At 43.6% G+C, this 21,257-nt stretch overlaps 2 protein-coding genes across 2 annotated transcripts; one reads left to right on the plus strand and one right to left on the minus strand.

Moving 5' to 3' along the window:
• The first annotated feature begins 9,838 nt into the window (after nt 1-9,838).
• LOC115665377 (probable serine/threonine-protein kinase PIX13) lies at nt 9,839-13,362 on the plus strand. The gene is made up of 6 exons (XM_030587266.2): nt 9,839-10,247; nt 10,377-10,723; nt 11,569-11,704; nt 11,824-11,960; nt 12,305-12,428; nt 12,621-13,362. Exons 1-6 carry the CDS (start codon nt 10,169-10,171, stop codon nt 13,085-13,087), a joined length of 1,290 nt encoding a protein of 429 aa, XP_030443126.2. The 5' UTR covers nt 9,839-10,168; the 3' UTR covers nt 13,088-13,362.
• A 513-nt stretch (nt 13,363-13,875) lies between these two features.
• On the minus strand, nt 13,876-18,235 carry LOC115665368 (catalase isozyme 1). The gene is made up of 8 exons (XM_030587247.2): nt 18,037-18,235; nt 17,488-17,584; nt 16,319-16,596; nt 15,106-15,882; nt 14,689-14,778; nt 14,444-14,511; nt 14,268-14,361; nt 13,876-14,105 (listed from the first exon to the last, which is right to left on the minus strand). The coding sequence occupies exons 1-8, from the start codon at nt 18,049-18,051 to the stop codon at nt 14,046-14,048; spliced, it is 1,479 nt and encodes a 492-aa protein (XP_030443107.1). The 5' UTR covers nt 18,052-18,235; the 3' UTR covers nt 13,876-14,045.
• Nucleotides 18,236-21,257: the final 3,022 nt, after the last annotated feature.

Below are 21,257 nucleotides of genomic sequence, written 5' to 3' on the forward strand. Positions count from 1 at the left end.
CTCATTTAACTATTCTATACTCTATTTCTATCCAGAAATATACTCATTATACTTTAGCCGCGAAGTTTCTCAAATGCCAGTCAACCTTCCAAAGATTCGTCTGAGGTCACAGCTGTTATCTGGGCTCTCTACCTCACCATTATACACAAACTTAGATTAATGAAAGTATGTGTATAATTTAATCGACCATTTGGTCAAAAGTCGGTACGATGTCCCATGTTGTCGGAGCAAACTTGAAAATGCAACCTGTAGTTCTACCGGCAAGCATCATTTCATCTTCCAAACATTTTGCTCATTTTCCTTTTGAATTATCGTTCGAACCATAGCTCGCGCGAAAGAACTCTTACATGTTCATTGTTGGATGAGCCTCGCCGGGAGGCCTCGCTGCAGGCGCCGGGTCGAAGTCGCAGTAGTGCAGTTGCCGATCGGCCAAAGGGAAAAGGAAAAAAAGAAAAAAATTTAAAATTTAAAAAATTATTTAAAAATTGCCACATCGCGTTGGTGGACACCAATGGGGCACGTCAAGACGCCGGCCAAATAGACTCAATTGGCAAAAAGTGAAAAAGTTTAGGACCGAATTGATAAGAGTGAAAGGTTTAGGACTAATTGCAAAAAAGTTAAGTGCAGTTAGGACTTTTTCGACAATTTTCCCGTTGTCGGAAAGCACACTTGAAAATGCAACCTGAAGTTCTGCCAGCAAGCATCATTTCATCTTCCAAACATTTTGCTCATTTTCTTTTTGAATTGTCGTTTGAATCACAGCCCGCGCGGAAAGAATTCTTACTCATTCACCGTTGGATGAGCAGTATAAGTAGTTGGAGTTTGTTTTGTAATCGAACCGTTCCATGTGTCAGCATCCAACGATGAATGTGTAACTTTTATACCGATAGTAGACCTCATAAAAATCCAAATTACCAAATTTTGAAGTCCTCTGGAACTAGGTGTACGAAAGCGCTTCTACGATGCAATAATCGGTCAATCCTATTCTACTTGCAAAATAGAGAACTGCCAAATGTATCGATCATGATATCTATTAAATCGTGTATGCTAAGGAACGCGTGACGTTTCTTCCGTTAATTTCAATGCAACTCCCACATAGCCTTTGTCTCGGGACCAAAATGTTTACTTATCTTCAAGTACTCATCTTAGTAATTCTAACATTACTCTTCGAATTGTTGCCCGTCATTGAAAAATACGACAAATCCATAAAAAAAAAACAGCGCGCTTTCAAGTTCATCGCACGGCTAAATTGTCACATAATTATTTTACATCTCGGGTTTTAAAAGCTTAAGCGCAATTTCTTGTTCCTATAGGTCGACGCAACACACAAAATAAGAGTGGGGAATGGCTTTACAGCAAAGTAGCTTTCTCTATTTTCTAGGACCAAAATGCAACATGATTTTGGTACTTCAGCCACACACAAAGTACATTCCTAGAACTCAAATACCCTTTTTACCTTGCGCGTATGGTTCTCCCGAAATCCACATTTGTCCTTTATTTGTTCCCAACGTAAAGTCCCCCTCGTATGACTTCCGCAGGCGGTCTCCCCAAATTCCACAACCACGTGCCGCGGAAAGTTTGTCCAGAAATCTAGCAAAAAGGCAAACTCTCTTAGCTCATCCTAGCACGACGAAGTGGGAGTCATGTATATGCTCACGCAACGGAGGCATCGGGTCCAATCTTAGCTCGATCCGTCTTCTCTGTTCCGCCCGACGTTTCGAAAAACTGACGGCGAGTCCGATCAGTTCGTGATCGATGGAGGCGAGGATGATCGTGGATCGTGGGTTTCCACTACGTACGATTATGCATGTCGTCGGGCATAAGAGGATGCCCTGTATCAAAAGAATCTTAGACAACCTAATAACAACGGCAACAATAATTCAAAGGAATATTGTCGCGTACGAGTGGAGATCCCGTAGCGATATGTGTACATACATCGTTACCCGGGGAAGGTCTACAGTCCCTACTTGCAGGCCATGAACGAAACTCATGATTGATTTCATGAGATTGGTCGCCCCACGTTGTGGTTTTGCCTTCTCTATTTTATTGGCCCGAGAGATGTACCCCGTTGAAATGGAATTCGATCAATCGATCAACGTCGTATCTTGGCATTGACCCGCGAAGCATCGGCTGTTCTAATGGCTTTCCGTCGTTGACATCCGAAGCCGCAACACGCGATGCGTTGCTTGTGGAGGAAGAAGACGACGTGCGAGCCACCGCAATGTAATGGGGATGAAGAAATTGAGCAAAGGGATCGATTCGAAATAACATCCTCAGGCTCGCACCATATGATTAATCCGAGATAATTGTCCGAAAAGTTACAAATCTATTGTACGGTGGCCAATTCAATCATAAACCTTTCAATTGTGCCAATTTAATCTGAAATCATTTTTTGGCAACTTGCCAAACTATAGTCTTAAACCTTTCTTTGTGCCAATTTAGTTATAAACATTTTGATGATTTATCAATTTGGTTCTAAATCTATAATTTGGATATTTGGCTGGAAGGACTACATTGGCAAATCACAAAAGGCGTAGGACTAAATTGGCACAATTGAAAATTTTAAGATTAAATTGATACAATTAAAAGGTTTTATGATCGAATTGACCTTCGTACAATAAGTTTAGAAATTTTTGGACAAATTTTTCTCTCATATATCCAATGTGGATGGAGCCCGTTACTTTCATCGTACCATTACGTCATCGATTGTAAACTCTAAGCAAAAATCCTCATCACAGTCCACGTAAAGTTACCTATCCCACGGCTAAATTGCCTGTTATGTCTTACAAATCATTCGATGATAATCCTCACTTCGTGTATATTTGTTTTGACCGTATCTCCTTATGCAAAAAGGTTCTTTTTTTTTTTTGCTAGACTTATATCAATTGTTGACTTTAATGTAGTTTCATGTACGGTCCACGTGCTTTTCTTATGGTTACGTATGGACATCGTGTGGTAATCGATCGGTTGGTATGAATTCCGATCGGATGAGTTCCTTGAGTATAGTTGAACGTGACCCGACACTGATTACGGCGATGATCGACCAGATATCAACCGAAATCGAGTCGTTGTTGTTACGTGCAGTGCGCACGTTGCGACGAGAGGTCAGAGGTTTATCAATTGGACTAATTCGAAAATCAGTACGTAAATTAATGCTTGGTGATCTGGATGCGAAGAGGGTAAACTGAGTCGCACCCTGATTTCTGCGACCCCCGGTTCGTGGTTGGGCCTTGAAACTGTATCCTATTGGGCCTACTTTTCGGATTGGGCCGGTCTCCGTTCGAAGCATAGGCCCAAGAGCAAGCTGCCCGGAGAATCTGTGGGCAGTCCCATGCCGTGGTGACCGGTGAGTGGTGACCCCATGGGCTAGTCCGTGCGATAGCATGCGGGCCAACCCCATGTCATGGAAATGGCAAGCAAGTGGCGGCCTAGTTATATCTTAGTTTTAATAGACCTTACAAAATGGGTCTCATTTTTTTAATCAATACTTGATGATTTGCGATGTTGTATGAGTTGATTACGTTCAGTAAATGGGTCGTAAGTCGGTTTAGAATGGTAAAGCACAACATAATTCGTGTGTTAAATAGGTTCACAACTTATTCCGTTCACTCTCACCCTCACTTGATCTTGCGCGCGCGTGCTCGCTCACTCCGTGCTCTCACCTCAATTTGAGTATGAGTTTTCATAGATTTGGTTAAATATGGAAGTATTTTAATAATATGGATCGGGCTGGATATCGGTCGAGTCGGCTATAGGTCACTATATTCGTGTTACATGAAAACGGGTCAATTTGAGTCGGATCATTTTCGATCCGGACTTACCCGTTTGACGGGTTTATTTTTATCTCAGGTTTTTGGAATATAGAGCTTTAGGGCCGCAATGTGTACAGAAGCCCCCACTTTCTCAATCCTACTTTAATATCGATGAACTCATCTCTCCACAAATTTCAGGGCAACTTCCCGCTGCCGCACTAATTCCATAGAGCGACAGGAGCAAATTGAAAAATCAGTACGTGGTGGAATTTTTCACGCTTCAGACCGGAACCGAATTCCCATCAACATGTCTCTCCGGGAGACACCCGGACCAGAAGTCAAAACAACACCTTCCTTCGAAGATGACTTAACGATGTACTGCTGTCTAGAAGCCATCCAAAGAGCTCTAAAGAAAAGGGCACAAAAGAACAAGTCGCGCGTTGACCATCCATCAAAGGGTTCTCAATGAGAGAGGCTAAGTTACGGGGGGAGACTTCTCACCTGTCGCGAAGGAGACCTGAGAACATTTTTCCTGCTGTTCTCAAGAAGGTTCACACCGTCATCTCGCTCGCATGCTTCCAAGATCTTAACACTTTCTTAAGCGACATGAGCAGCGCGATCGATGCACATGGAGCCTTCTCAACCCTCTCCATCTCTTTCACTGATAATTTTTCGAGCATTTTAAACCGAGACTTGTTCTTTCCCCTTTCCACCCTATTTTGATCGAGTCCACGAAATTATGGGTTGGTCCCTCGACTCGTGTATATAAATATTTTATGTGGCCGGCTTTACTTTTCCAAATTTTGCTCCCCTTCCACAGGATCTTTGAGGGGATATGGAACGTTGACTGGACTGGATACAAGTGCCCAAAATCATCATGGATGAGGGAATTGGTTATTATCCTGTCGATATCTTTTGCGAATAGAATCTTATCCTATGATTCGGTCTAACTTTTTCCTATGGATAAAGTGCGTACGACGAATCGCGATGGAGAGTATATTCAAAAGATGTGTCTTACAGATCGAGCAATTCGTTCGTTTATCAATTACGAATAGAAAGTGCGGACGACGAATGATTTGGTCTCGCTTTTTCCTAAGGATAAAGTGCGTGCGACGAATTGCGATGGAGAGTACATTCAAAGATGTGTTCTATAGATCGTGTGATCCGTTCATTGAACTTGGATGCTAGCTAATATATGAAGGACTTAACACGGTAGAACTACTTTGCAATTGGGGCGTCCACACTGGAGGTCGCTTATTCAAATCTCATTGACTGTGTTTGCAAACTATTCCGAGTCGAGGTCACAATTCAAAGGCTAAAGACCTGTATTTAACATGTTCAATAGGACTTGTTGAGCGTTAATTTGTATAATATATCGAAGCAGAACTGTTGTGATGGAGTAAATGGTAAAAAAAAATAAAAATCCAAGGAGGTGATGCCATTTGCAAATTTACCACATTAATTTACATTTTTCTCAACCTTTTTTCTTCACCTCATCGCCGGATCAATTTTTAACAGCTCACCTGGACGTGACCTCGGGATTTTTTTTTTACCAGAAGACTGACATCACGACAATGACGCTATTATATATCATATTATATATGAGGTGTTTCTTGATAGGTCAAAAGGCTATTGCCTTTTCAATACTCTATACTTTTTTTTTTATCTTGTCCTACTTTAACTCTCAACTTACTCTCAGACTTTGACCCTACTTCCTTACAGAGCGTAGGAGTCAAAACCCACATCTGAAACTAAACTTCCCCACCCCTAACCCCTCCGAGAAGGTGGAGATTTGAACTTCCTACCTCCCCCTTCCCATATGGGAAGGGTGGTCACTGGGGCAACCTCTAGTGATTCAATACTCTATACTAAAACGTCGATGATTTTGATTTATTTTGAACTTCTCAAATTAAAAAAATACCAATAATCCAACTAATTAGTAGCTTAATAGGAGAAAACGATACTGTTTACCAACAATAATAAGAACTTCGATCCTATATGATCGATTAGCCAAATTTATTTTACAACAAAAAACTCTCTTTAAAACTTCGATGGTGGTTTTGTTCTGAGCCATTCGATATGTAGGAACATCAGGCCGCTCTTCGAGAAAAAAATTAGGAATGATTAATTTAAAAAATTAAATTAGGCGTGATTAATTTAAACATTACAATCGATATTTGTACCAATAAAAAATAAAAAAAGAGAAGTGGCTAGGACCGTGAGTAATTAGGCACAGTTAATTTAAAGTTTAAATTCGTTTGCTGATCTTCTCCATTCTCAAAATCGCACTAAGCCAATAGGTTTGTCTTTTTCGACCAGAAAAAAAAAGGGTTCGTCTTCAATGGAAATCTGCATAAGCATGACATCTTTAAACTTAACGATTGCCATTAACGCACAAAAACCCATTTTATAGATAATAAGAATAGTAGACATTAAAAGGTCATGCAAGATGTTACCCGTCATTAATGCACAAAAACCCACTTATAATAATAAAAGTACGTGTTTACATGCCAAAATCATTGGGAAATTTTCAAATAAACTCATGAAGTTCCCAACTCAGTCTCGAATAAGGCCCATCCTACTAATCGACTAACAAATGCCATAACCTTCCCGACACACGAACGAACAGCCGGTCAAATCCCTATCCAATTAGTCAACGACCATCGTCAAAACCCTCTTATAATAATAAATAATCCAAGGGTCATGTATTTTTCACTCTAGGTTACCCAAAGAAGAGATTCTTATTTCTTTTGACAATCTTTTTTTCTGCCTTTTCTCCTATTTTCCAATCCGGGTTCTTTTTCTTTTCAGACGTTCTTTTTCGCCATCTTTTGTTTTTACCCTCTTTTTTCCTTGTTTCCAATCTGGGGTTAAATCTACTGACAACGAACTTTTGACAAAGCCCATGGAGAGAGAGAGAGAGAGAGAGAGGGGGGAGGGAGAGAGAGACCAGACCGGGTCGTCCAACCCGAGGACGGAAAGCACCTCACGTTCCTCGCTCTAATCCACAGTGAACGACGACGGGGGCCCCTACCCGCGCACCCATTTTTCCAAGACGCAATTCATGTCAACATTGACTGTTGCCTTCTTCCCCCCTCCCTCTCGATCGCGTATCGTGGAGACCTGGGGTGGGGATCGATCGCGAAACGAAAAAGCGTCGCGGTCGGTGCTCTTCTTGACCCCCCCCCCCCCCCTCCCCCTCGAAATTTCTCGGCACGACCTCATCCGAACGGTGTGATCCATGCGAAGAAAAAACGAGAATCCTCGTGGGGTTGGATCGTCGCCTTGTGTTTGTTTTGCGTGTGAAAAGGGCTCTAAGAAGACGGGTTTAAAGGGCTCGAGATTCGACAAATCACTCGCCGTTGGGGATAATCATCATCCAAGTAGCACGAACAAGCTACGGTTTAGGTATCCCTATATGATCGCTCTAGAAAAAGCCTACCGCATAAGGCTCGCCGAGTTATTAGGGCAAAAATCATACGTCTGATAAATTTAAATTGTTTGACGATACGCGATATAGGGGTGTCAAAATCAAACAATATACCCGAAACGAAACACGAATCGACCCGATCCGATCCGAAGTTTTGGGTATTTTCGGGTCGGGTCAACTTCATGTTCGGGTATTACCTAAGCAAATGGGTATCTCAATCGTTTCGGTTCGATTCGTGTTTAGAACACGAACCGAACCGAAACACATATTTTTTATTTTTTATTTTTAAAACCGAAACACATTTTACTTTGTAGCACTGTCGTTCAACTTCGTCCTCCTTACATGATGTGTCTGAAGCTAAATTACCCAGCTGACAGTGTTGACTGTCTTCCTCAATAATTGAATCTAGCGCGTGGAAGTACTGACAACCGATGGGAAGATCGTCGCTTGCATCCGCAACCACCGGGAAGCACGCTTTTTCCTGTCAAAAAACTCTCCTGTCAGGATGCGGGCGACGCTTAACACACGGACCAAAACATCAAGACTTCAAATTTTACCAAAACAACGACAAAGTTTAGGCCTTTTTTCAAATTCTTTCAACACCCAACACTATATATCATCACAACTTCAAAGGGTACGCACAAAACGAATGGAAATTCCCAGAAAAAGAACCGTCGAATCGTTCGATCAAGATCAAGATCAAGGTCAAGCTCAGCCGCGAATAGAACGCAATGCTGCGAAATACAGACAATGTGGTGCGAGACGCGGGATGGAGAGACGAAGCGCGACTTCACCTACTTTTGAGGATGGACCGCCATTGAAAGCAAATGCGCTGCGCCAGAGAGAGAGAGATTCTAGTGGTGGCAGTGGTCATCGTGCATTGTCTCAGCAACCCGACCCGGTTTTGCGTTTCAGGTCATGTTTGGTTCGGGTCAAGAGTCCATATATCTTTTATGATTTGGGTCGAGTCGGGAAGCGTGGAGACTAGACCCAACCCGACCCATTGACACCCATAGATGTAACTTAACCTTAATTTATAATAAAAATCTAAAACATGACCCGAACCGAACCGAACCGACCCGATCATGCGGCTATATCATGTTCGGATCTTGTTTCGGGTCGGGCCAAACACATATATTCATCGTTTCGGGTCAGGTTGGGTATCATGAAAATCCGACCCGACCCATTGACACTCCTAACGCAATATATATATTATAGAATTTTATGACAGTTTGAGCTTTGCAGACAACCAATGCTCGATTTTAAGATCGTATCACGGTCATTATATCATGTGAAAAGTTCGCCCGACGATCCCTCTCGCCAGATGATTTGGAATACAATATTTTATGTACATGCAGCGTCGCCATATGTGAACACATTACACGTTCTTACATTTGAAAAAAGGCTACGGCTCCTTTGACTCGAGCGAGAACGAAGCTGCCGGCAAGAGGGATTAACTGGAACAGGAACGACCGTTTGATTAAGAAAAAGTTAGCGACGAATACCACGGTACGCCACGGTGGACGTACCCTATGATTTGGTTCCTGGAAAGTTTCAACTTTCAAATGGCCAGTGATTTTACTTGCTATGGTGCTTACGGACCTAATCAGTATGACCAAGTCTCCGTGGTTCCTTTGTACGGTTCCTGTTTTGTACGTATCGGCATGTGCGCCCTCGGCGAAGTACATGTCGAAGTCCGACCAAAAAAAAAAAAAAATACACGTGGAAGCGTTCCCGACCATACGGAGTACTAATCGAAACACCGTCACCCGAGCACTAAGGTGATCATAATTGACTGGAGCTTTTTTTTTTGCATCCCCCCAGTTTCAAGACGCGAGGGTCAACTTCGATTTTGTAATTATTCTTCTTCAGAGGAAAGGGTCAAGTTCTGATTGGCAGACGTAGCGTATTTTGTCGCAATGATGACTTTATTTCATTGTCAGGTGTAGTTCCGAAATTGGAACTGTGAAATTCCAGAAATAGTATATATGATTCTTCGACATAATCATCCCATCGACACGGTCATTTCTATGTAATTTATCAATTTCCAAACTTGATATGTTTACCAACCCGACTTCATCTCCCCCGGTAAAGTCTTTCTTACACGGCGCTCACTCTTTACTATCAAAAAACGAAAGTGGACGTCTCATCTTGCCTCGCCCCTCGACCCTGTGTAAAGATCGATTCGGTCATTGCGTTCGGAGATCTACCAGCTCGAATAATCACCCGGTTCTATCGAGATCGAAGGAACCGTCCCGATGCGGAGAGATCAGTAGGATGCTCAAGAGATCCCGGCGCGAGACAGACATGGCGAAAGAAAAATGGATGAGCGGGCCGAGGATCGGAGTACAATGAACCGGACCGGGTCAATGTGACAGGAGTCGGGGGGCCATAAGATGCTGATGATTCTGCCCCGGATTACGCGGGCATTGACTTGTTGTTTCGCACAGCACAAGACTTTCTGGGCTTCGGTCCCCTCCTCGACACCATCAAAATTATCCCCTCCCCGTCTCTCTTTCGCCCCCTGATTTTTCTTCTTAGTTTATTTCCGAACCAAACAAACTTGCGGGGGAAAGCCATCAAAAGAGAAAAAAAAGAAGAAGGAGAGAGAGAGAGAGAAAAAGATAGATTATAAAACGAGTTGAGCGGGGTGTCAGAAGCAGCAGCACCGATCAGTCCTCTTCTTGAGAGGGGTAACAAAAGTCAAGAGGGAGGGAAGGGGTGGGGCTGAGCAGATTTCTCGTTTCTCCTCTTTGATTTTGCTTCTGTGCAGCTTCTCCTCTTCTTCCTCGAACCTCACCGCCCCCCCCACCCCCACCTCCAGCCATCTCGCGTCCATCCAAATAAAGAAAGGCAGGGAGATCAGCTATAAACTTCGTATCAAAGAACAGTCACCCGGAGAGAGAGAGGGAGAGAGAGTTTGTGGTGTCGTTTTTGTTCATCGTCGCTGTTACTGTTGCTGTTGCTGTTGCTGTTGCTGTTGATCATGGGGAACTGCTGGGGAAAAAGATCGGCTATGGTGGATCACCACCAGAGCCCCAACCCCACAAAATCTTGCAGCCCAGGTCTGTTCCTCTTCCTTCCTTCTTGGTTCCATGATTTATCATTATCTTCTGGTGGGATGTGAGCTGAGTTCATCTCTCCTGTTCTTCATCTCCGGTTTTCTTTTGACTTTCTTTTTCTTGTGGGTGCAGATGCTCTTGCTAAGAGTTCCAAGGCAAAGAGCGATGCGTCGGCGGCGGCGGGGGGCGAGAACGGGAAGTCGCCGGCGGCAGGCGGCGTGGCGGCGGACGAGGCTCCGGCCGCGGCGAAAGCCGGGGAGGTGATGACGCACATCCTGAAGATGTACTCGCTGGCGGAGCTGAAGAGCGCGACCAGGAACTTCAGGCCGGACACGATGCTCGGGGAGGGCGGGTTCGGGAGGGTGTTCAAGGGGTGGGTGGACGAGAAGACCCTCGCCCCGGCCAAGGTCGGCAGCGGCATCCCGGTCGCCGTCAAGAAGTCCAATCCCGACAGCGATCAGGGCCTGCGCGAATGGCAGGTGCGTATCAACGTTCCAGTACAATTCCATTCTCGATCCATACATCGTTTCGTTGGTTTCGAGTTTCCATTTTCGTCCAAATCACTTCACAGAATATCACGTGACGATACTCCTCGCGAATGAAAAACAAAGCACGATACTAATCAACGATTTTCGACGGAAAAAAACAAAATTGACGTTGAGAAGAAGCGAAGTCGACCTGGACAATGTGCAAAAGTCGACTCCCCCTAAGAGGGAGAGCATATTGATTTTTTTTTTTCCGAATTTAAGGTCATATCGAGTTGAGCGATTTCCTTTTTGCTAATTATAAAGTCCTTTTTTTTTTGGGTCCAATTCTTGACCAAAGGATATTTCATTTATAAAATAGTTTCAAATTTGATAGGCCCCGGAAATCCGGCTACCGGACTGGAGTCCAATTTGGCTAAAGTAAGGATTAATTAATTACTTGGACTTTGTTGCCCATTTGCCGACCTCGTGCTTATTTATCTTGGCGTTGGAAACAAACTACGCTACTTCGTGCACAGTGAGCATGTGTGCTGCACGAAAGATGCACGTTAGATTTGGCCAATTGGTAAGCTCGGCCGTTATTTGAGACTAATTTGAGAACATCACGAGCTTATTTGAGACAATGTCTATTTTGAACCATTTTTTGAGAAAATTGCAGATTGTAATTTGAAATTCTCCCCATGATTTTGGCCCATAAACACATACCTTTCTTATATAGTAAAAAGCACAAATCGCTCCACATAACTAATTGAACTTGCAACAGATTGCGATATTAATTATCGACGCAATTCATTGTGCATTGATTAGCAGTCATTATATCTTATTTCGTCTTTCCACAGTCGGAAGTTGAGTTCTTGGGGAAATTTTCTCATCCGAACTTGGTGAGATTAGTGGGGTATTGCTGGGAAGACAATCAGTATCTCCTCGTGTACGAGTGCATGCAGAGGGGAAGCTTAGAAAATCACCTTTTCAGAAGTAAGATCATCTGCACAACTTTTTTTTTTGCTATGCCCAGTAATCTCCATTATTTTTTTTTCCCTCGAATATCAGACATTAAAAAAAATTGTTCACCAAAGAAACCTTCGGTAATGCAGGGGGAGCCGAACCACTTCCGTGGGACGTGAGGCTTAAGATAGCAATCGGAGCTGCCCGTGGCCTCGATTTCCTGCATACGTCGGAGAAGAACGTCATTTACAGGGACTTCAAATCATCCAATATACTATTGGATGCGGTAATTTTTTCTACCTACTTGATTATTTTCGGTCGCTTCTCCGGCTATCGAGAATTTATTTTTAAGGATACCCGTGTAAATATCGCCCGTGTCGCCTAGTAAATGATATAAAGAGCTCAAAATTTCATTTGAAAACATCCCAGTTTCGGTTGATGTCGCGGTCGTACGTTTGATGCACTTTGGACACTTTTAGAATTCTATGGAGGAGTCTTTAGATCACGTGGTCCACGCGAATGGGATTCACTTGGCGTATGCCTGCGGCTATTGGATGTATAGCTGCCATTCTTGGGAATTGATTGAGAAACTTTCGTTCACTTTTCTCCGGTTTGTGAAATTGGCACCAGGACTACAATGCCAAGCTCTCGGATTTCGGGCTAGCAAAGCTGGGACCGGCCGGCGGGAACTCTCACGTGACCACACGAGTGATCGGAACATATGGTTATGCCGCTCCCGAGTACATCGCCACCGGTAAGACCACGAGTCCTTATCTTTCTTCTACGCGGGCAATATTGGATCGGTGAAGATTGACGGATTACTTGGCTGTGTGTTTGCGAAATGATCTTACTGCAATGTCTGTTCATCAAAATCTCCCTCTCAATGCTTCTTTATCTTAAGCGAAGGTTTCATGTAACCTTAGAACATGCGTGTTAAATTTGACAGGGCATCTGTATGTGAAGAGCGATGTCTACGGCTTCGGGGTGGTTCTACTAGAAATGTTGACGGGCCTACAAGCGCTCGACCCGGAACGCCCCAGCGGCCAGCAGAATCTGGTAGAATGGGCGAGGCCGTTGCTCCGCGACAAGGGGAAGCTGAGGAAGATAATGGATGCGAGACTAGAAGGTCAATACCCTTTGAAAGCTGCAACTCAGGCAGCTGAACTCATCCTCAAATGCCTGGAAGGCGATCCTAAAGCGAGGCCGTCGATGGATGAAGTGCTGGTGGCATTAGAACGTATCAACAATATACGGGAGAGAAAGGAGGCCAAGGCAAGCACGTCGAGCCGGCCTTCTTCTCACCAGCATCATCGCAACCACAATCGATCGCCGATTCACCACAATCACAGCGCTGATGGTCCTCGTAGATCCGGAACTCGACACTCCCAATCCGCGGCGTCGAGGACTCATTGAGATGGAGATTTGACTTATTTCTTAAGACCAGATGGAGCTGAAATCTGTTTTTTTAGTAGGATATGCAACTCAGGAATTAGAATTTGGCAAGTAGAAAGTCAGCAACTCTAAAGGCTAGTCTCTTGTTAAATATTTTTGTCAAGGATCGCAGTGCAGGCGGGGGAGGCACTTCACGGCCAAATTTGTGTGTACAGTTGTCTAGACTGGGGTTTTAAACACGATCATACGTTTTACCAAAGATGCATTCGAATTATTTACGAGATTGATTTATCGAAGATCTCTTGGTCTCTTAAGTTCAGGAACAATATTACCTTTTCGGCCTCTACTAAAAGATTAGTAGAAGGATGAACAAAAGGAAGAAACTCGAACAAAGAAAAGGAAAATCCATATATGGTGATCATGCTCAGTCGCCTTCGAAGTTAATTTGCCCTCTTATGAAGCAGAGATCCGAAGATAGTCCTATTGTGCCATCCTCTACGAGCCAACACCTGTCTTGTTCGCAGGAACGATAATTCGGTAGTGTCATTCAATCACTTCATTCGATCACAATGCACTGTCAAAAGAAAGGAGGCAAACTAACTCTTAGTTCTAACTTCTCGCCCCGCATAGCAGAAGGTGCATTACACAGCATATACATTCACTGATGCACTTCAAAGCAGCGAGGCGGTTGAATTTACCAGCCGAAATCAAATGCATGATTATATAACCGGCAATATGATCTGCTCACTTAATATTCTATGTAAATGAGACTCCAGGAGAAAGTGATAACCAAACACAAAGGAAAAAGATGAGCACATACAATTGGCATTTATTAAATCAGGAATATCCTGTTGCCACAGAGGTGTATGACAGGGCAAGTTCAATATACCACAACAAAAATAAGCATTGGAACAGAGGTTATAGCTCAGACATTGTCTTGTGCTCGCTCCATCTCAATACATCCAGCTCTGTGTGGTCCTTAAATGCTCGGTCGCACATTGAGCCGAGATGCTAATTTCTGACCCAGAGATTTGTCTGCCTGTTGCAATTGCAGATAATCTCAAATGAGTTCATTATCACATCGGCGTGGAAATATATCACAAAGCAAGCAACAACCGAATACCGCATTTCTGAATTTTGAATTTTACATCTTTCACTTAAACCCCATCAGGACTAGACAAGAAATAAACGACTATCTCACCAGAGACCAGTATGAAAGCCAGATGCTGCGGATTTCATGAGTCACACGTGGGTCAGACAAAGCATCGATCCATCGGCAGATGAACCGTTCTTGCCTGAAAAAAGAAAATAGAGACAGACGATTGAGAAACATGAGACCGTCAAACCATTTTCAGGAAATGCACAACTGAAGAATACCTGTCAGGCGCCCATGATCGGTATCTCTCTCCAGGCTGCTTGAAGTTGTTCTCTTTCTCAATGATGGTCTGTTTGGAGCAACAAAAGTTAACAAAATCCGAACACACATACATCAGTCACACCACTCACTGCAATTCAATTGATTATCTATTGGACAATCTAAGTCTATCCCATCGATATGATCCTGAAAGCACCTCAAGACAATCAATCTCTATTCAAGTGGAAGAGATCCTGCGAAACAATACCTTCTCACGCTTTCCAGTCAGCATAGCAGGAGGAAGGGGATATCTCTCCGCATGACGAACAGGATCATACCTTGAAGGGAAATAGTTTATCTGCAACAAGGAAATTAAGCATTTGCTCAACAGATAATCCATCATTTTACATAAAAGAGGACAGGTATTTCCTACATATGTAAACATGTATGTATGTTTCAGGCACAAAGTGCATTTGCAAAATTAAGAAAGTAATCCTCCTCTAACAAAAGCAGGGAATACATTCGCACTGCCACTTTGGGATCAGTAATTGACATGTCAGATTGCATCACTAGGCCTTCATACTTCAAGGAAAGACTGATGTCTAACTTAGATATGTCAACAAAAAAATCCACAAGAGATGCTGCCCAGAGTATCGCTGCGGAAGGATTTAAAGAAGATTCTTACCTCTTCATCCCTATGCATAAAATTCATGAAACCTTCATGGTGATTGTTGTGATGAGCACATTTAGGAGCATTGGGGGGGAGTTGAAGATAATTTGGTCCAAGACGGTGCCTCTGAGTATCAGAATATGAGAAAATACGAGTTTGGAGCAGCTTATCGTCTGAGTAGTAGACGCCAGGAACCACAATTGAAGGGCAAAATGCAAGCTGTTCATTCTCAGCAAAGAAGTTATCAATGTTCCTATTCAAGACCAAGTGGCCAACCGGCATTAGGGGCACTATGTCTTCAGGCCAGGTCTTAGTCACATCAAGTGGGTCAAAATCGAATTTGTCTTCATGATCAGGATCGATGATCTGAATGAAAAGTTTCCATTCAGGATAGTTTCCAGCAGCAATGGAATCATAAAGATCCTGAGTCGCATGGCTGTGATTGGATCCCCCAACTCTGATTGCCTCTTCCTCCAGCAAGCTCTTGACCCCGCAAGTTGGTTTCCAGTGAAACTTCACATAATGCGCTTTTCCGGCCTTGTTGATCAAAGTGTAGGTGTTAACTCCAGAGCCCTCCATGTGCCTGTAATCTTGTGGAATACCAATATCATCAAAGAGGAAGGTGAACATGTGCAAGCTCTCGGGATGGTGGGAGAAAAAGTCAAGGATCCTCCAGTTCTCCTGGATGTGTGATTTGGGGTTTGGTTTGAGCGCATGAACCATATCTGGGAATTTCATCCCATCACGGACGAAGAAGACAGGGAAATTGTTTCCCACCAGATCAAAGTTACCCTGCAGTAACAGAAAAGGTAAGATCCCATAGCAAAGGGCAACAAAAAATGTATGCAATGTGTACAAGAGAACTGCCATCGTCCCCACTTCAAGCAGGAAAGTGGATTCAAAACCAAGCAGTAATCATGAATAAAGTTAATCCAAAAGTAGCAATTATTAATATGATGTCTCTTAATAGATAGGTACGAATTGAAAAATAAGCCAAGTACATTCTATTTAAATTTATAGATGCTATTTCGACCAAAAAAAAAATTATAGATGCAACCGTGCTTTAGCAAAATGTGATATGAAAAACAGTTAGCTCTTACTGGCCACACATCAATAGCACATGCATTGATTGAGCTTAGGCTCCCCGTGAAAGGGTTTATCACAGCGAGCATCAAACTTGTGCTCTTCCAAACTGCAGACTTCTATCTGCTACCAAAATGACCCTTACCTCTCTTGTGTAGAACTTCACAGCAAAGCCTCGAGGGTCCCTCAGAGTTTCAGGGCTGCCCCTTTCATGGATGACGGTGGAGAAACGGACAATCACAGGTGTTTGAACTCCTGGTGCCCGAAGGAAATCAGCACAGGTAAGCTGAGTGATGTTATGAGTGACCTCAAAGAATCCCTTTGCACTGGCTCCCCTGGCGTGGACCACACGCTCCGGAATCCTCTCCCTATCAAAGTTGGCAAGTTTCTCCACAAGGTGATAATCCTCGAGAAGAATTGGACCTGTGATGTAGAAGTTAATTTTCTGTAAGCATGTTACCATGTTAAGCATTACTATAAAGTTAGGCTAATGGCTATACACATGCTAATGGCTACCACCAACAGCAGAATGATGTGTGAAAATGAAAAGGCGGATATGCTAGTCGAAATTGACTTATCATTCTTCCACTTTCAAAAACTATTTAGTCAGCGAAGAGTGAGACCTTTCGTCCGCTCTCTAAGGAACTATGTATTGCTAGGAAGCTGAACTTATGCAGAAGCTAGTTTTCAAGTTCCACTTTCCTATTAGAGAATCGAACCAAGTAGAGTGTCAGTGGCATAGTAGAGTAAAAATCCCCTGGAATGCCATCTAACTAGTTGCGTCTGATTGTGAGAATGGCATTAGGGATAATATTTAGATTTGCACTACAACATTGGACGAAACCACTTTTTCAGCAGCACCGCACTTCTCTTGCAATAACAAAATATCTGCATCATTAAGCAAAAAGCATATTTTCTTTCACGTTTCCTTGCCAAAAGGCAACACTAGAAGTATGAAGAAGGCTTCGACCGAAAAAATGAGAAGTATGACGAAGCCAGGTATTACATACATGAAGGACTCTGCTAATGCACAAACTTACAAGAGGAAAAGAAAAACAATGAGGACAAACAACCAACAAGGATAAGAGGACAGATATCGATATCAACACTCGACAGTTTCCTTTCTTCTAAAACAAGGGATGCGATCGTGTACGAGAGACACAAAGAATTGGATGATAGAGAGAGTGCTACAATCAAAGAAGGTTGTCCTTTCTATCGAATGGCCGAGCTAAATATGAATCTCTATCGATTACTAGAAATTCATATCCTCAGCCGAGAAAAAGAAAAGACAAGACAAGGACATCAGATGAATACCTCTACTCCCAACAGTCAACGAGGAGTTGTTGTTCCAGACAGGAGCCCCCGAGTTCGTAGTCCAGAAAGAAGTGTTGAAAGCACTCGATGGACGGTACTGCAAGCACAACCGCCAAATTTAGCAAGCGAAACCAACGTCCAACACCACGAGCAACAAATCAGGAGCACACACGCGAGCATACACAACACGTCCCTGTGAATTCTAGACTCTCCTGGAACGTTACCGGGCCGCAGAACAGCAATTCAACCTCTCCGAACAATTTCTAAGCCAGAAGCAAGAGCCCGACAAAACAAATTTTCAGAAAAAAAAAGAACAAACGAATCCGGCCCAATCCCGCCGCGCCCCGAATCGCCAAAACGGGGAACAAGAACGGGAAACTCCGGAAATCAATGGAACAGTACGGTCGCGGAGACCGGCGAGACGAAACAAGAAATGGGCACGGGCAGAACCGAAGCGGGGACGCGAAGGAGCGCGAAAGTCGACATATTGAAAGCACCCCACATCAAAACTCAAGCAACCAGAGCAACGGAAAAGTCGGTGATCAGCACCTTGTGCGGATCCATGGCGGGAAGCGAACACGAGCTCAAAACGAGAGAAAAAGAGAGAGAGAGAGAAGAGCAAGAGAAGCGCGAGGCGGTGAGCGAGAATGGACCGAGTCGAGGCCCTACAATAAATACGGAGGAGATGGAGAGGAGAGTGTGTGGCGATCAAGGAGCAGGAGAAGAAGCTCAGAGGATTGCTTCAGGAGGGGTTTTGGCGGGTTTCGGGAAGCGTAGCTCGTGGCTCGCATTTCGACGCACCTCCCCATCCTCCCGTATCCACTTCCTTCTCCTGCTAGGACAGTACGTGCGTCTCTTTCTTCTCCCGCCCTGGTTTTTTTTCGGGTATTTTTATTTTTAGTAATTGATCATGGTAATGCCCGAAAAATAGTGTTTTGTTTTTTTTATCCGTCCACCAATAAATTAATGGCTCGGATGAGGAGTTTTTGATGCCAGAATATTTCCCGGGGCTTATCGCTTCCGCATCACGTGGTTCCCGAGTTTCCATAAATTTTTATTTAGTACGAGAACCGAGGAGTTGAGTACACGAAACGTAAGAAACGTGTAATTTTTAAAACCAGACCTTGAAAGAAAAATGTCCCTTTCGAATGAATTTCCATCTCGTCGACGACGGGTTTTTTCCGCCACCCAATGCTCGGATATTCGTAATTTTTATCAGATTTTGTAGAGAAAGGTTGTATTTCGGTGTCTGTCGTTTCGGGTAAAACTATATAGGGAAACATCTCACTTTACGTGGACCGAAAAAAAAAAAAGGGTCAACTCTGGTTCCTAGTCCAACAAAAGGTAGTACATCATTTTGCAGGGGAAAGTGTCAAAAAAAATCTTAAACCTTTGGCATTAATATCAATTTATTTTTAAATTTTTTTTTGATATCAATTTAGTTATAAACCTTTTGCATTTGTGCCAATTCAGTCCTAAACCTTTTGCATTTGTGTCAAATTAGTCCTAAACCTTTTTTGATATCAATTCAGTCCTAAACCTTTTGTATTGGTGCCAATTCATTCCTAAACCTTTTATCTTTGTGTCAATTCAGTCCTTCCAGTCAATTTTGACCAGATTTTGCTAATGTGGACAACTGCCAACGGGCAACCGATCACCAGTGCTAACGTAAACAACTTTTAATAATATTTTAATATTTTATTAAATTTTTTATTTCTTTTCTTTTTATTTTTTCCCTCCCTTCCCTCCTTCCTCCAGCTAGTCGTTGGACCGGCAACCGGCCAGAGGCCAGAGGCCGACAAAGGCGAGCCTTGCCAGATCTGGCGAGGTCGTGCCTCGCCCAGCCGCTGGCGAGGCTCGACCTCACTAGATCCGGCGAGGTTGGGCCTTGCGCAGCCACTGGCGAAGCTCGAGCCCTCGCCAGAGGCCTTGCCTGCGGCTAGACATGGCCACAGTTCGAAACCGGCCGGTTCCGGTTCGTGGCCATGTGTGAACTGGAACTGGCCGGTTCCAGTTCGTAATTTTAAAAATTTTAAAAATAAATTATGAAATAAAAAAATTATGAAATAATGAATTATTCAATATAAATTGTAATCAAAATGTAAATTATAGGGGTGATCGGTTCCCAGTTCGATCCGGTTTCGCTCGGAACCGGGACCGGTGGCAAATCATAGAACCGGACCAATGATCCGATTCTAGGCGATCCAATGGAACCCTTTGCTATTAACTAGCAAAGGATCGTAGCCACAAAAGGCATACAACTTCACATGCTCATGGGCATACAACTTCACATGCTCATGGCTTGGCTTGGATTTTATACACAACCCCTTTGATGGTCTCTTCATTCCCATTTGATGTGGGACTCTTGGCATTTGCATGAAGACAAGCCAAGAGTCTCACATTGAAGGTGTTCAAGGCAAGCCGAGAGTCCCACATCGAATGGGAACGAAGAGGCATTAGAATCATTGTGTATAAAACCCAAACCAAGCCTTGTAATTAGAGTTCAATACACCCAAGCCAAGCATTGTAATTAGAGATCAATGCACTTACAATGCATAGTAATTAGAGTTCAAATTGTTTTATAAAAAAATAATTTGGAATCGGAATCAGGCCCGTAGGCCAAGGGCCGGTTTCGGTTTCGAACCACGGGCCGGGCTTGGGTTTGAACGGGCCGGTTCCGGGCCGAAACCGGCCCGTGGCCATGTCTACCTACGGCTGGGCAAGGCCTGAACCCTTGCTGGAGGCCGAGAGGTTGAAGGCCTCTGGCAAGGGCTCAAGCCTCGCCAGCCTCGCCATGGCTAGGCGAGGCACGACCTCCCCATATCCGGTGAGGTCCAGGGAGGTTGTGGCCATGGCAAGGCTCGCCCTCACCGGGCGAGGCCCGACCTCACCGGATCTAGCGAGGTCGAGCCTCGGCAGCGGCTGGGCAAGGTACGACCTCGCCGGATCTGGCGAGATCGACCTCGCCGGCCTCTTGCCTTTGGCTAGTCGCCGGTCCGACAACCAGCTGAAGGAAGGAGGGAGGTGAGAGAAAAAAAAAAAAGAAAAAAAATAATTCAAAAAATATTAAAATTTTATTAAAGTTATCCACGTTAACGCCGGTCGGCCGCCGTCCACGTCAGTAAAATCTGATCAAAATTGGCCGGAAAGATTGAATCGGCACAAAAACAAAAGGTTTAGGATTGAATTGGCACAAAAAATAAGTTTATGACTAAATTGATACACATGCAAAAAGTTTAGGACTGAATTGACATCAAAAATAGGTTTAAGACTAAATTAGTATCAATACAACAAATTTAAGACTTTTTTGACAGTTTTCCCTCGTTTTGCATTATGAACATCCGGCGATTGTTAAACCAGTAAAAATTTCTACCGGTTTGTTTTACAGAGTCGTTCACATCCAGACAACACGGTAAAATCTAGAGATTTCTCGGCATCGATTTCGTGTTTTATGTTTCCCGAGGCATCATGGACGTGACTTCTCCTTAAAAAGAAGAAAAAGAAGAAGAAAAGAAGAGGTGGGTGACGTGTTTTTGTTTTTCCTGGAAGATGGGGTCATGGTTTATGGCGACCTATAAAAGGACGTTTAGAAAAATTGGAGTTAAAAAGAGAGGGGAAATTATTGAGGACGCAATGCATTCGATTTCCCCTTATCCAGGAGGTGTATGTTTTTTTGGTGGTTAGCGACGGCCCATTGGTTTACCACTCAAAACCAGGGGGATTCCACCCGAACCATTCATTCTTTTTTTATCAAATTGTATTGAGTCGTG

This window comes from Syzygium oleosum, unplaced genomic scaffold (assembly GCF_021117445.2).
Source record: "Syzygium oleosum isolate NSW1041296 unplaced genomic scaffold, Sole_v2.1 Sole_v2.02, whole genome shotgun sequence".
Classification (NCBI taxonomy): domain Eukaryota; kingdom Viridiplantae; phylum Streptophyta; class Magnoliopsida; order Myrtales; family Myrtaceae; genus Syzygium; species Syzygium oleosum.